The 16655-nt window shown below is 39.9% G+C and overlaps 1 protein-coding gene across 1 annotated transcript in view; it reads left to right on the forward strand.

Moving 5' to 3' along the window:
* The window catches only part of LOC139753507 (uncharacterized), an 84606-nt gene that overhangs the window by 36598 nt on the left and 31353 nt on the right, over nt 1-16655 (forward strand). The window contains 6 exon segments of the mRNA XM_071670156.1: nt 1192-1377; nt 4691-5563; nt 6432-6621; nt 9739-9856; nt 11143-11427; nt 15681-15800. Of these exon segments, the coding sequence (XP_071526257.1) occupies nt 1192-1377; nt 4691-5563; nt 6432-6621; nt 9739-9856; nt 11143-11427; nt 15681-15800 (1772 nt within the window).

Raw genomic sequence — 16655 nt, forward strand, 5'->3', positions numbered from 1 at the left:
TATTTATATATATTTTTTTTTTTTTTTTTTTTTATACTTTGTCGCTGTCTCCCGCGTTTGCGAGGTAGCGCAAGGAAACAGACGAAAGAAATGGCCCAACCCCCCCCCCCCCCATACACATGTACATACACACGTCCACACACACAAATATACATACCTACACAGCTTTCCATGGTTTACCCCAGACGCTTCACATGCCTTGCTTCAATCCACTGACAGCACGTCAACCCCTGTATACCACATGACTCCAATTCACTCTATTCCTTGCCCTCCTTTCACCCTCCTGCATGTTCAGGCCCCGATCACACAAAATCTTTTTCACTCCATCTTTCCACCTCCAATTTGGTCTCCCTCTTCTCCTCGTTCCCTCCACCTCCGACACATATATCCTCTTGGTCAATCTCTCCTCACTCATTCTCTCCATGTGCCCAAACCATTTCAAAACACCCTCTTCTGCTCTCTCAACCACGCTCTTTTTATTTCCACACATCTCTCTTACCCTTACGTTACTTACTCGATCAAACCACCTCACACCACACATTGTCCTCAAACATCTCATTTCCAGCACATCCATCCTCCTGCGCACATCTCTATCCATAGCCCACGCCTCGCAACCATACAGCATTGTTGGAACCACTATTCCCTCAAACATACCCATTTTAGCTTTCCGAGATAATGTTCTCGACTTCCACACATTTTTCAAGGCTCCCAAAAATTTTCGCCCCCTCCCCCACCCTATGATCCACTTCCGCTTCCATGGTTCCATCCGCTGACAGGTCCACTCCCAGATATCTAAAACACTTCACTTCCTCCAGTTTTTCTCCATTCAAACTCACCTCCCAATTGACTTGACCCTCACCCCTACTGTACCTAATAACCTTGCTCTTATTCACATTTACTCTCAACTTTCTTCTTCCACACACTTTACCAAACTCAGTCACCAGCTTCTGCAGTTTCTCACATGAATCAGCCACCAGCGCTGTATCATCAGCGAACAACAATTGACTCACTTCCCAAGCTCTCTCATCCCCAACAGACTTCATACTTGCCCCTCTTTCCAGGACTCTTGCATTTACCTCCTTTACAACCCCATCCATAAACAAATTATATATATATATATATATATATATATATTTTTATACTAGTAACTTTGACTAGAAGGAATCATTTGTATTATTTCATATTTTGCAGAATGGCTGAGAAAGATCTTTGGTGACTTTCATTACCGAATAGTTTTGTTAAATGAACGGGATATGATTCGCTGTAATATTTGTGCATATACTCCAGTGGAAGTGGAGCATATGAATTCATCTGTTGCATTCCTTGCTGTACCAGATGAGAGTGTGCGCATTGGGCACATCATCCTACACCAGAAGAGTAAGTTTCAGTTTGGTTACTCAAAAGTTAGATCATATATATATTTATTTTATTTTATTCATTTATTTTGCTTTGTCGCTGTCTCCTGCATTAGCGAGGTAGCGCAAGGAAACAGACGAAAAAATGGCCCAACCCACCCACATATACATATATACATACATGTCCACACACGTATGTGGGTGGTTTGGGCCATTCTTTGTATATAAATATATTTTTTTTTTTATTATACTTTGTCGCTGTCTCCCGCGTTTGCGAGGTAGCGCAAGGAAACAGACGAAAGAAATGGCCCAACCCCCCCCCCATACACATGTATATACATACGTCCACACACGCAAATATACATACCTACACAGCTTTCCATGGTTTACCCCAGACGCTTCACATGCCCTACTTCAATCCACTGACAGCACGTCAACCCCAGTATACCACATCGCTCCAATTCACTCTATTCCTTGCCCTCCTTTCACCCTCCTGCATGTTCAGGCCCCGATCACACAAAATCTTTTTCACTCCATCTTTCCACCTCCAATTTGGTCTCCCTCTTCTCCTCGTTCCCTCCACCTCCGACACATATATCCTCTTGGTCAATCTTACCTCACTCATCCTCTCCATGTGCCCAAACCACTTCAAAACACCCTCTTCTGCTCTCTCAACCACGCTCTTTTTATTTCCACACATCTCTCTTACCCTTACGTTACTCACTCGATCAAACCACCTCACACCACACATTGTCCTCAAACATCTCATTTCCAGCACATCCATCCTCCTGCGCACAACTCTATCCATAGCCCACGCCTCGCAACCATACAACATTGTTGGAACCACTATTCCTTCAAACATACCCATTTTTGCTTTCTGAGATAATGTTCTCGACTTCCACACATTCTTCAAGGCCCCCAGGATTTTCGCCCCCTCCCCCACCCTATGATCCACTTCCGCTTCCATGGTTCCATCCGCTGCCAGATCCACTCCCAGATATCTAAAACACTTCACTTCCTCCAGTTTTTCTCCATTCAAACTTACCTCCCAATTGACTTGACCCTCAACCCTACTGTACCTAATAACCTTGCTCTTATTCACATTTACTCTTAACTTTCTTCTTCCACACACTTTTCCAAACTCAGTCACCAGCTTCTGCAGTTTCTCACATGAATCAGCCACCAGCGCTGTATCATCAGCGAACAACAACTGACTCACTTCCCAAGCTCTCTCATCCCCAACAGACCTCATACTTGCCCCTCTTTCCAAAACTCTTGCATTTACCTCCCTAACAACCCCATCCATAAACAAATTAAACAACCATGGAGACATCACACACCCCTGCCGCAAACCTACATTCACTGAGAACCAATCACTTTCCTCTCTTCCTACACGTACACATGCCTTACATCCTCGATAAAAACTTTTCACTGCTTCTAACAACTTTCCTCCCACATCATATATTCTTAATACCTTCCACAGAGCATCTCTATCAACTCTATCATATGCCTTCTCCAGATCCATAAATGCTACATACAAATCCATTTGCTTTTCTAAGTATTTCTCACATACATTATTCAAAGCAAACACCTGATCCACACATCCTCTACCACTTCTGAAGCCACACTGCTCTTCCCCAATCTGATGCTCTGTACATGCCTTCACCCTCTCAATCAATACCCTCCCATATAATTTACCAGGAATACTCAACAAACTTATACCTCTGTAATTTGAGCACTCACTCTTATCCCCTTTGCCTTTGTACAATGGCACTATGCACGCATTCCGCCAATCCTCAGGCACCTCACCATGAGTCATACATACATTAAATAACCTTACCAACCAGTCAACAATACAGTCACCCCCTTTTTTAATAAATTCCACTGCAATACCATCCAAACCTGCTGCCTTGCCGGCTTTCATCTTCCGCAAAGCTTTCACTACCTCTTCTCTGTTTACCAAATCATTTTCCCTAACCCTCTCACTTTGCACACCACCTCGACCAAAACACCCTATATCTGCCACTCTATCATCAAACACATTCAACAAACCTTCAAAATACTCACTCCATCCATTATAAATATATAAAATGCATACAAGGGATAAGAGTGAGTTGGAATGATGTGGTGTACTGGGGTCAACATGATGTCAATGGATTTAACCAGGGCATGATAAGTGGCTGGGATAAACTATGGAAAGTTCATTGGGGCCTGGTTTAAGTGCATTACACATGACAGCTAGAGAATGGATGTGAGTGTATGCATCCTTTCTTCATATGTTCCTGGTGCTACCTCACTATCGCAGGAAATGGCGATCATTCATAAAAAAAAGATATTTTACATAACTGAGGTCCCTATCCTCAACACAGTAGGGTAGCAAAGCATTGTTACTTCATGTAAAGAGGAAGGATAGAAGTAATTGAAGGTGAATGATAACTGATTATAGTTAAATAGCATGAGGAAAGGGACGTGTATAATTGAATATATTGGAAGGTTAATGTAATGAGTGGAGTAGGTGAAGGATAGAAGTTGTATGATTTTTTCTGATAATCTTTGCATGATCTTTTTGTAGTTTTTTTAGCAACAGCATTTCCCTCCTTGCAAACCTTTCATAACACCAGTCTAGGTACATTCCTATGGTCACATTTACCTCTAACCCTTTTTCCTTACCCATGGGCATTCTTTGAACCTGTAATCCTTGTCATTTACTTGTGATTTTTAGTCATTTTCTCCTTAATCATTCTCCCCACATGTCTGTAATACTTCAATGATCCATTAACCATTTTATTCATATTTGTTCTTCATTACTCTTGCTTGTCCATGTTTTAAGTAAATCTCTCTAGTTTTACATTCAACTGGTCATCCCATGAATATTAGACCATGCTTCATTAGTATACATTGGAGTGGATTACACCACTCCATTCACCTATTTTTTTTTCACTTCTTTTGGGACTTCAGCAATATACTTTTCAGACAGTTTTATTATGGCATCTACATCATTATCATTGTCATATTACTGCTTGTAGGTTCCTTGATTCTGCTTTTCACATTCAGAGTTAGGGAGCTTTGAAAATACAACAATGATTTAACCCCTGCTGGAAGTCACAAACAATTTAGATAAGAGAAAAATGAGTAAGGATAGTAAGTGTGACAAATAAAGGTTGACATTGAAAATAGTAATAGTTATAGGGCCTTTTTGAAGGTAACAACAAACTCTAGATTAAGAATACAATGTAGTCGAAAAAGAATCATCAGTGGTGTTAAAGGAGAACTGAAGGCTTTTGCACATTATCTTCGAAAGATTGTGAGGTTATTAAATTTGGTTATATTTTCAGGTTCTACGTACCTGCCAGGGCTTACACAGGACGCATTTCTCTGGCTCAAGAAGATAACTGGTGTTGAGTATGCAAATGAGGTATCATTGATGCCCAGTAGGCCTCACTCAGAAAAGGAATGCAATTTCTTTGAACAGCAGTTGAAATATTTACTGTTCTGTAACTTTCCTTTAGGTGCACCTTTCACACTGAGTATTGGTTGTAAAGTGTACCTATTCTCATCACACAGTGCAGAGGTATCATTCAGTGTTGATAATTTTAAGTTTGATAAAGGAAATATGAAATATTCAGTGAAAGAGGATGATACCCTTCTTAAAGGAATTCAGAGTTTGAACATTGGCAGCAAAATCAGTGACAATTCTCTTTTTGAAAAGAGTGGAAGTATACCATCTCAGCTCTTGACATTGGATGAATGCAGAGGTTCAGGATTTTCTTCTGTGATAGAAAGCAGCTCAGAATTCCAGGTTGAAGGATCTAATACAAGTGCTGGTTTTATTACCAACAATAATTTCTGTCAGAGGGAATCTGTAGAAATAAGCACTTCTCAGTCCAATGTATTTACATCCACACCAAAGAAATTTACTGTTGGTGATGGAGACATGTCCAGTTCACTTTATCCCTCAAAGAATTATGGCAAAGTGAATTCTGACTTTGGAAAAGATGAGTCTAAAATTGAGGCAGTTGCCTCTCAAAAATGCAGTGACTGGATTCGAGTGGGAAGGGACACCAAAATTAGAGTGCACCAGCTTTACAACATTGCTACTAAGGATACTCCAAAAGTAATGACCCAGAATGAGAAGTACTGCAGAGACAAGACATATGATACACTATTGAAGGTCATGCAAACTAAACTCAAGGATTTCAAATTAGAGGGTAAACAGTCTTGATTATTTCATTTATTTTTGTTTGATTACTCAATTTAGAGGGTAAACAGTCTTGATTATTTCATTTATTTTTGTTTGATTACTATCTCTTTGTGTGTATAATTAATTTTGGTATGATGAGAATGCTCATGAGTAAATGTGGTGCAGACATTGGGTAAACAAAAGCATAATTGATTAATTTTTATTGTAAGAAGGAATGTAATAGGCAGTCCAAATGATGTATGGTAAAGAGAGAGTTGGGAGGGGGTTTGTCATATCACTTGTTAGTGATATAGAGGTTAGTACACAGGAGTAGAAATAGCAGTTGAAAAGAAATAAGAAGAATGAAAAGGTGAACTGTTCCTATCAAGATAAGTGCAAAGAAAAGCTGGGCAGATCTGAGACTTGTTCAGGGTGAGTTGGTGGCATGATGGCAGATTTAGACTTGTTTTACAGGAGGTTGTCAGGGAAGTGTGCATCCTTGGCACAACAAATTATAATTTTTGTTAGTTTCATAGAATATTTCCATTTGATATCATTTGTGCAAGTTAACTCCTTTGCTCAAATATTTGGGAGCATGGGGTTTCAGAGCCTTTAACATTTTTATAGAAATTACCGTTTTCATTTGTATATTTTCTATAAGCCATGTGTAATTTATTACATATTCATTTTCCTTTTGAAGGAAATTTAGTTTGTCCTACAGGATGAAAAATGTCTTTTGTCATCAAATTCTCTTTGCTTATTGTTCATATAAATACTTTTTACATGGATTCCCAAGGCAATATAAAATGACTGACAAATGTACCTTCCATATTTGTGACAAAAGACAAGAAGTGATGACACTAGTTGATTATCATGAACAGTGTCATCATTTTCAGACAGCCCACTTTTGAGAGGTTGGAGTGGCGTGCTTCTCTATGGCCCACCAGGTACAGGCAAGACTCTTCTGGTTAACCAAGCAGCATCTGATATGAATGTTCCATTAGTAACCCTTTCACTTGCTGATATTACAAGATCAGCTAGTGGTGGTGAATGTGTGCGACATAAGTTTAGGATTGTTTGTGAATGGTAAGGTTCTTATTGATTTTAAATACTTTAGTACACTAATTTTATGATCTTTTGATGTAGACTTTACATGTTCATGCATGTGTATCCATGATAGTGTACTGTAAACGTCTTCCCTTTGATTAGATAACGTGAAGAAATCCAATTGCCAATTTTTATACATATCTGCATATTTTAAGTAGTATTGCCCTCCTTTTGTACACATTACCCCTTTCTCTGTCTTTTGCCTCACCTTACCAGTTCCAAGTGATGGTTCAGGTACTTACAGTCACTGAAATTACTTTCACACATCCTTGTCCCATGTCCTTTCTTCTTCTACAGTGAAAAATGAACTTTGTACAATGTATTTTTGCACTCTATTGACTATGTTCATTCATCTCACTTTCATATTAAAAATACTTCCATTGCATCCAATCCCCACCCATTCCTTAAGCATCTTCCTCTAAAATGCATGCAAAGTCACCTTACTGCTTGACTTTTGATTCCATTTGATGGATGTGGCTGGCTTTCTGAGAGCTGCTGTAACCTCATAGAAGGGAATCCTGGGAGAGGAAAGTAAAATCTGTAACATGTATATCCATAATCAGATCCATCACTACATGTATTTATCTCTGTGGTTTACCTCTGCACATCATACCAGCAGCTGAATTACTACATGCCTTCAAGACATATATTTTACGTGGTCGTATTACCCCAAATGATTTTCATCTGCAAACCTTTTTGATGATTTCTCTTCAAAAATTCATTAAATTCTTTGCACAACCTTCATGCATCTTCACTTTCATTCAGTCATCCTAATTAATATGGTACTATGTAAGCTACCCATCCCTACTGTTTTAAAGTATTACTTATTATTTTTCACAATTGATTGCCATTTGCCATGCTAACGAGGTAACTCTAGGAATAGACAAAGAAAGAGTGCATCCGATCACATCTGTTCTCTAGCTCTAGTTCCCTATCTACAATCAGGGGCCACAGACCTTTCCATGGTTTACCCTGGATGCTTCACATACCTTTGTTCAGTCCATTGACATTCTATCCGCATGCCCAAAGCATTTCAACACACCCTCTTCAGCTCTCTCAATCACACTCAGTATATTACCGCACCTCTCCATTTTATCCTATCCTATCCTTACTCCCCATATTATCCTCAAACATTTCATATCCTATGCATTCACCCTCCTCCACACAGACCCTCCTTCACACAGCCTTATCTGTAGCCCATACCTCGCATCCATACAATATTGTTAGTACTACTGTACCTTTCAACTTACCCAATTTTGCCCTCCCAGATAATGATGTCTGTGTCCATGCACTCTTCAGCACTCCCAGAGCCATATCTTCATAAACCACCCTTTGAATCACTTTCCATGGTTCCATTTGCTGCCATGTCCACTCCCAGGTATCTAGAACACTTCAGTTTATCCAAATTTTCTTTATTCAAATTCACACCCTTACTAACCTGTCTCTCAACTCTGCTAAACCTAACAACCTTGCATACATTCCCACTTACTGCCAATATCTTCCTTTAACCCTCTCTTCCATACTGTCACCAACTTCTACAGTATCTCACTTGAATTTACCACCAGTGCTGTATCATCAACAAACAAGAAATGACTCATCTCCTAAGCCCTTTCATATTTATCTTTTTTTCATGCTTGATCACTGTTTCCTGCATTAGTGAAATAGCATCAGGAACAGATGAAGAAAAGCTGTGTCTGCTCACATCAGTTCTCTAGCTGTCATATGAAATGCATCAAAACACCAGCTTTCTATCCACAGCCAGCCCTCACATACCCTGGTTCAGTCCATTGACAGCATATTGACCCCAGTATACCACATCATTCCAATCACTCTATCTCGTGCACACCTTTTACCCTCCTACATGTTCAGGCTCGATTGCTCAAAATCTTTTTCCCTTCATCCCTCCATCTCCAATTTGGTCTCCCCATTACCTCATTCCCTCCACTTCTGACACATATATCCTCCTTGTCAATCTTTCCTCACTCACTCTCTCCATATGTCCAAACCATTTCAGCACACCCTCTTCAGCTCTCTCAACCACAGTTTTTTTTTATTACCACACCTCTCTCTTACCTTTTCATTACTTAGTCGATCAAACCACCTCTCACCACATATTGTACTCAGACATTTTATTTCACACATATCCATCCTCCTCAGCACAGCCCTATCTCTAGACCATGCCTCGCATCCATATGATATTGTTAGTACTACTATATCTTCAAAGATAGCCATTTTTGCCCTCCGAATTAATGATCTCGCTTTCCACACATTCTTCAGCACTCCCAGAATACTTGCCCACTCACTCACCCCATGGATCACCTCTGCTTCCATTGTTCCATTTGCTGCTATGTCCACTCCCAGGTATCAAAAACACTACTTCCTCCAAGTTTTCTCCATTCAGACTCACCCCAACTTACCTGTCCCTCAACCTTGCTAAACTTGATAATCTTGCTTTTATTTGCATTTACTCCAAGTTCCTCCTTTCACAGACTCTTCCAGACTCAGTCACCAACTTCTGTAGTTTTATCTTGAAATCTGCCACTAATGCTGTATCTTCAGCAAACAGCAGCAGAATAACTTCCCTGGCTCTCTCTTCCACCACAGACTTTATGATCGGCCCTCTCCCTCACCATCACATCCATAGATGAATCCAACAAGCATGATGATATCACACACTTGCTGCAGTCCAACCTTCACTTGGAAACATTCACTATCCTTTCTTCCTTCTGGTACACATGACTTACACTGCATCTAGCAGCTTTCCTCCCACACCATTTTTAAGACCTTCCATAAGGCAACTATTTACCTATATGTCATATGCTTTCTCTAGATTCATAAGTGGCACAAACAAATCATTTTGTTTCTCCTTAAGATAGATTTCTACTTATGTAGCATATTAAGATAGAGCCTCTTTGATCATGAAGAATGGAAAAGTGCATCTGGAATATGTTGGATAAAGTTACAGACATCACTTACTTTACTCTTTGCAGTGCACCATCAGTTTTGTGTCTAGATGAAGTGGAGATTCTCTTTCAGTATGAAAACAGTGTATTTGTTGGAGAACATCACTGACAAAAGTTATTTAACTCCCTACAGTGCACCATCAGTTTTGTTTCTAGATGAAGTGGAAAGTCTTTGTCCTGCAGGTGAACACAAGGCACGAGGCAACAAAGATTTGACACCTGCTGTTGTGCGTGGGATCCAAACTTTACAGGTATGATTCATTATTGCATTATTCTTATTTCGTCTCAGCCCCTTGAAGAAGACTTAAGTGGATGGAAGTGTGTTTGAATAGGACAGCATGGATAATTTTCTGTTTGGTCTATTTCCTAGGAGAGGACTTCCTAGGTGGGATAAGCCATTAGAGGTACAGGTACAGTTGTTAGATGGGTAATTTTTTTTATAATCCCTTACTAGTATATTTTGATGCATTATTGTATGATCTGTACATGTTTCTGTTACTGAGTCAAGTTTTTATTCCTCTGGAAAAAATTTTTCCTCTTTATCATAGGTTTGATAATTTGATAATGTCTGCTTTCCTTTCTTTACTTAACAAGGCTCAGAAAATGAAATGTTAGCCATTCCTACTTTAGTAAGGTAGCATTATAAAAGGATGACTTACTGTTTGAGGAAAAAACTTGATTGATTCCTTCTGTGCCAACTTTTCAAAGTAGAAATAAGAGAGGGAAGGATTTCCAACCCCTCTCTTCTACCACTCTTAGTTTCCTACTGCACTGCATTGGAGATATATGGATAGCTTCCTTTTTCCCAATTCCCAGGGATAGCTGTAAACAGTAATGATAAGAAAGAATATAACTAGATTTTGATGCAAATAAGGATCTTTGTAGCAGCTGCAAAATGCCAGTTTCATTGATGTTACTTATCCCTCTTGTTTTCAGCTCAGCTGGCTATAAATTGACACCACATCTGTTGTAGATTAGAATAAAGTTTCAGTAAAAGTTTCAGGTAAATCAAAGGATTTATAGGGGCATCTTGGGAGCATGAGGCCCCCTAACATCAAACCTTGTATTTTACATCAGGATTTTTCTCAGTAATAGAGTGGCATATGCCTTTTGTTAACAAACACTATCCTTTGCCTTCATTGTTTTGCACTATTCCTTTGTTTTGGATGACATTTTGAAGTAGGTGAGAGGAAAATTACTATTGCTGATATAAGAATTATTGTGCCATTACAGAAAGTCATGGATGTTTAGAGTTCTAGGAAATGTAATATTCATGTCTCAAGACTTTCAAAAAGTATTATATAGCTCCAGTGACAAAACGCATGACAGTTAAAGAATGGATTTAAGCAGATGCAGACTTTCTTTTTCCGTTTGTGTTGCTTCCTTGATAAAGTAGGAAATAGTGATCAGTTATAGATAAAGAATTGACAGAACATTAGTATTTCTTTATTATCATTATTTTTATTGTCTTCCCATTTGCTAATAATTATGCATTTCCATCTATCTCTGATTAATTTGAATTTTGTTTTGTTTTCAGACAGCTTCAAAACCAGTACTCTTGGTTGCTGCATCAAGTCGACCAGATGCCATTGCATCCAAGCTGCGGTGTTCTGGAAGACTTGATAGGGAAATCATGGTGCCACTGCCAGATTCTCATCAAAGGCAGAACATACTCTGCCAGTTACTTTCCTCCCATTGTCACAGACTTAACCAAGAGGAAATAGCACAAGTGGCCAAATATGCATATGGATTTTCTGGAGCTGATTTAAGTGTGCTGCTTAGATGTGCTTGGCTCAATTGTGTGGAAAGATATGAAAGTCAGGTAAAACTTTATTTTTTTAATTATACTTTGTCGCTGTATACCGGGTTAGCGAGGTAGCACAAGGAAACAGACAAAAGAAAGGCCCAACCTACCCACATACACATGTATATACATACACGTCCACACACGCACATATACATACCTATACATCTCAATGTTTACATATATATACACACACAGACATATACATATATACACATGTACTTGATTCATACTGTTTGCCCTTATTCATTCCTGTCGCCACCCCGCCACACACGAACTGACAGCTCCCTCCCCCTACATGTGCGCGAGGTGCACTGGGAAAGACAACAAAGGCCACATTCATTCACACTCAGTCTCTAGCTGTCATGTATAATGCACCGAAACCACAGCTCCCTTTAAACATCCAGGCCCTTCAAAACTTTCCATGGTTTACCCCAGACACTTCACATGCCCTGGTTCAATCCATTGACAGCATGTCGACCCCGGTATACCACATCGTTCCAGTTCACTCTATTCCTTGCACGTCTTTCACCCTCGTGCATGTTCAGACCCCGATCACTCAAAATCTTTTTCACTCCATCTTTCCACCTCCAATTTGGTCTCCCACTTCTCCTCGTTCCCTCCACCTCTGACACATATATCCTCTTTGTCAATCTTTCCTCACTCATTCTCTCCATGTGACCAAACCATTTCAAAACACCCTCTTCTGCTTTCTCAACCACACTGTTTTTATTACCACACATCTCTCTTACCCTTTCATTACTTACTCGGTCAAACCACCTCACATCACATATTGTCTACAAACATCTCATTTCCAGCACATCCACCCTCTTCTGCACAACTCTATCTATAGCCCATGCCTCACAATCATATAACATTGTCAGAACCACCATTTCTTCAAATATATCCATTTTTGCTTTCCGAGATAATGTTCTCGCCTTCCACACATTTTTCAACACTCTCAGAACTTTCGCGTCCTCCCCCACCCTATGACTCACTTCAACTTCCATGGTCCCATCTGCTGCCAAATCCACTCCCAGATATCTAAAACATTTCACTTTCACCAGTTTTTCTCCATTCAAACTTACCTCCCGATTGACTTGTCCCTCAACCCTACTGTACCTAATAATATTGCTCTTATTCACATTTACTCTCAGCTTTCTTCTTTCACTTGCTTTACCAAACTCAGTCACCAGCTTCTGCAGTTTCTCACCCGAATCAGCCACCAGCACTGTATCATCAGCAAACAACAACTGACTCACTTCCCAAGCTCTCTCATCCACAACAGACTGCATACTTGCCCCTCTCTCCAAAACCTTTGCATTTACCTCCCTAACAACCCCATCCATAAACAAATTAAACAACCATAGAGACATCACGCACCCCTGCCGCAAACCTACATTCACTGAGAACCAATCTATTTTCTCTCTTCCTACTCGTACACATGCCTTACATCCTCAGTAAAAACTTTTCACTGCTTCTAATAACTTGCCTCTCACACCATATATTCATAATACCTTCCACAGAGCATCTCTTTCTTATGCCTTCTCCAGATCCATAAATGCTACATACAAATCCTGTCCCTGGGGATATGGGAGAAGGAATACTTCCCTCGCATTCCTCACTTGTCGTAGAAGGCGACTAAAGGGGACAGGAGCGGGGGGCTAGAAACCCTCCCCTCCTTGTATTTTAACTTTCTAAAAGGGGAATCAGAAGAAGGAGTCACGCGGGGAGTGCTCATCCTCCTTGAAGGCTCAGATTGGGGTGTCTAAATGTGTGTGGATGTAAGCAAGATGAGAAAAAAGGAGAGATAGGTAGTATGTTTGAGGAAAGGAACCTGGATGTTCTGGCTCTGAGTGAAATGAAGCTCAAGGGTAAAGGGGAAGAGTGTTTGGAAATGTCTTGGGAGTAAAGTCAGGGGTTGGTGAGAGGACAAGAGCAAGGGAAGGAGTAGCACTACTGAAATAGGAGTGGTGGGAGTATGTGATAGAGTGTAAGAAAGTAAACTCTAGATTGCTATGGGTAAAACTGAAAGTGGATGGAGAGAGATGGGTGATTATTGGTGCATATGCACCTGGGCATAATAATGTATGTGAGAAATACTTAGAAAAGCAAATGGATTTGTATGTAGCATTTATGGATCTGGAGAAGGCATATGATAGAGTTGATAGAGATGCTCTGTGGAAGGTATTAAGAATATATGGTGTGGGAGGAAAGTTGTTAGAAGCAGTGAAAAGTTTTTATCGAGGAAGTAAGGCATGTGTACGTGTAGGAAGAGAGGAAAGTGATTGGTTCTCAGTGAATGTAGGTTTGCGGCAGGGGTGTGTGATGTCTCCATGGTTGTTTAATTTGTTTATGGATGGGGTTGTTAGGGAGGTAAATGCAAGAGTTTTGGAAAGAGGGGCAAGTATGAAGTCTGTTGGGGATGAGAGAGCTTGGGAAGTGAGTCAGTTGTTGTTCGCTGATGATACAGCGCTGGTGGCTGATTCATGTGAGAAACTGCAGAAGCTGGTGACTGAGTTTGGTAAAGTGTGTGGAAGAAGAAAGTTAAGAGTAAATGTGAATAAGAGCAAGGTTATTAGGTACAGTAGGGTTGAGGGTCAAGTCAATTGGGAGGTGAGTTTGAATGGAGAAAAACTGGAGGAAGTGAAGTGTTTTAGATATCTGGGAGTGGATCTGGCAGCGGATGGAACCATGGAAGCGGAAGTGGATCATAGGGTGGGGGAGGGGGCGAAAATTCTGGGGGCCTTGAAGAATGTGTGGAAGTCGAGAACATTATCTCGGAAAGCAAAAATGGGTATGTTTGAAGGAATAGTGGTTCCAACAATGTTGTATGGTTGCGAGGCGTGGGCTATGGATAGAGTTGTGCGCAGGAGGATGGATGTGCTGGAAATGAGATGTTTGAGGACAATGTGTGGTGTGAGGTGGTTTGATCGAGTGAGTAACGTAAGGGTAAGAGAGATGTGTGGAAATAAAAAGAGCGTGGTTGAGAGAGCAGAAGAGGGTGTTTTGAAGTGGTTTGGGCACATGGAGAGGATGAGTGAGGAAAGATTGACCGAGAGGATATATGTGTCGGAGGTGGAGGGAGCAAGGAGAAGAGGGAGACCAAATTGGAGGTGGAAAGATGGAGTGAAAAAGATTTTGTGTGATCGGGGCCTGAACATGCAGGAGGGTGAAAGGAGGGCAAGGAATAGAGTGAATTGGAGCGATGTGGTATACCGGGGTTGACGTGCTGTCAGTGGATTGAATCAAGGCATGTGAAGCGTCTGGGGTAAACCATGGAAAGCTGTGTAGGTATGTATATTTGCGTGTGTGGACGTATGTATATACATGTGTATGGGGGGGGGTTGGGCCATTTCTTTCGTCTGTTTCCTTGCGCTACCTCGCAAACGCGGGAGACAGCGACAAAGTATAAAAAAAAGAAAAAAAAAAATGCACCTGGGCATGAGAAGAAAGATCATGAGAGGCTAGGTAAAACCTTATGTAGATAAAAATAAAGGTAAAACCTTATGTAGATAAAAGTAACAAGCTGTTTTAAGTTTTTCAGCAACAGAGGTTTCATCTTTGTGGGCAAGAGATAAAAACTACTGTGTTACATACCAATGATATTGTAACAAGCACAAAGTATACCACAGTGACCTATTCAAAGGAACTTATGCACTCATTTGCTGCATTCCCAACCAAGGACATAAAGTCTGCTTATTGATGAGATCTGTTAGGATGATGGACACCTTAAAGTTGAGGTTAGGTCTGTTGATTTAACATAATTTCATAGGTAATGGTACAGAGCAACAGATCCAAAGTACAGCCAAAGACTTGCTCCCTTCACCTATTTGAATGTTTGGAAGAATTTTTGGATACTGGTAAGATCAAGGTGAGGCAGAGTGCATTCCATGAGGTGTCATATTCAGAAGTTGCATGTTGGTTGTGTGTATTTCAATCTTTTAATTTGTTTTAAATGTAAATCATGCATTTCAATTTGGACTTAAGTATTCTTTTTGTTGAGGAGAGAACCTTCAAAGTTGTATGCTCTTAAATTCTCCCATAATGGTTCTTCCATGGGCAATGAAAGCTGTTTTGGTAACATATTACCTGAAAGAAAATTTTATTTTATTATCCTATTTAGAAAACTAATCATTTATTTTTTGTTTAAGAAAATAAGTTATGTTACAGTATTTTGAAGTAAGGATATGAAGTTCACAGTGACATCTAATTTAATTTAATCATTTTCTTCTTTAACCACATGCGTCACAACATATGCATCCTTATAGAAGAATTGTACTCATCAAGAAAAGTTGACAGCTCTCAATCTAACCAAAGAAGATGTTCTATCCAGCTTGCATAGCATTGTGCCAAGCATGTTAAGGCAAGATTACTCGGCAGTATCACTGGTATGTACTTAATTAAAAGAGAATTAAGCTTAAGATTCATGAACATCTCAGTCTTTTATTTTTTTTTTTCACCTAATTGCCTATCCTGCCCGAGCAAAGTAGGATTAGGAACAAACAAACAATAGCCTCATTCGTATACTACCTAACTGTAGCTGTCATGTTTAGTGTGCTAAAATCAAAGCCACATCCATAACCAAGTCCAACAGATGTATACCATGACCTTTTGCTAAGCCTTGGTTTAGTCCATTGACAGAATCTCACATCCACATACTACATCACTCAAACTCATCTGTCCCATATATGCCTCTCACTCTCTTGAATGTTCTGGCCCCAGTACCTCAAACTCATTCTGTTCCATATATGCCTCTCACTCTCTTGAATGTTCTGGCCCCAGTACCTCAAGGCCTTCTCCACTCCATCTTTCCATCTTGTTCTTCCCTCAACAAGTAGAGCCTCATAAGCAGTCTTTTGTGTCACTCATCCTAACCATGTTGTTTGGTGTTCAAGGCCTAAGACTCACAGTCATACATCACAGCCAGGACTGCTATAACTTCAAACATGACTTTATTTGCACTTACAGACTCTGGCTTCTTTTTTTGTGAATTAGGTTATGCAGACATTTAATTGTCTGTATTCAGTTTTTACTTACCTGTTTATTCTCAATAATGACATCTTTTGTCTCTAAGAGTGTTATACTATGTCTATTTATCTGTCTATATCTTTGATGCTTGTTCCCTTTGGGAACTCCCTAAAGTGGGTTAGGTATATATATATCTATTGCTCCATGCATTTTGCCAAAGGAATTATATTGATTTGCTTGTGTCTGTCCATCTGTTTATTTATATATATTATGTT

The sequence above is a fragment of the Panulirus ornatus genome, chromosome 14, assembly GCF_036320965.1.
Source record: "Panulirus ornatus isolate Po-2019 chromosome 14, ASM3632096v1, whole genome shotgun sequence".
Classification (NCBI taxonomy): domain Eukaryota; kingdom Metazoa; phylum Arthropoda; class Malacostraca; order Decapoda; family Palinuridae; genus Panulirus; species Panulirus ornatus.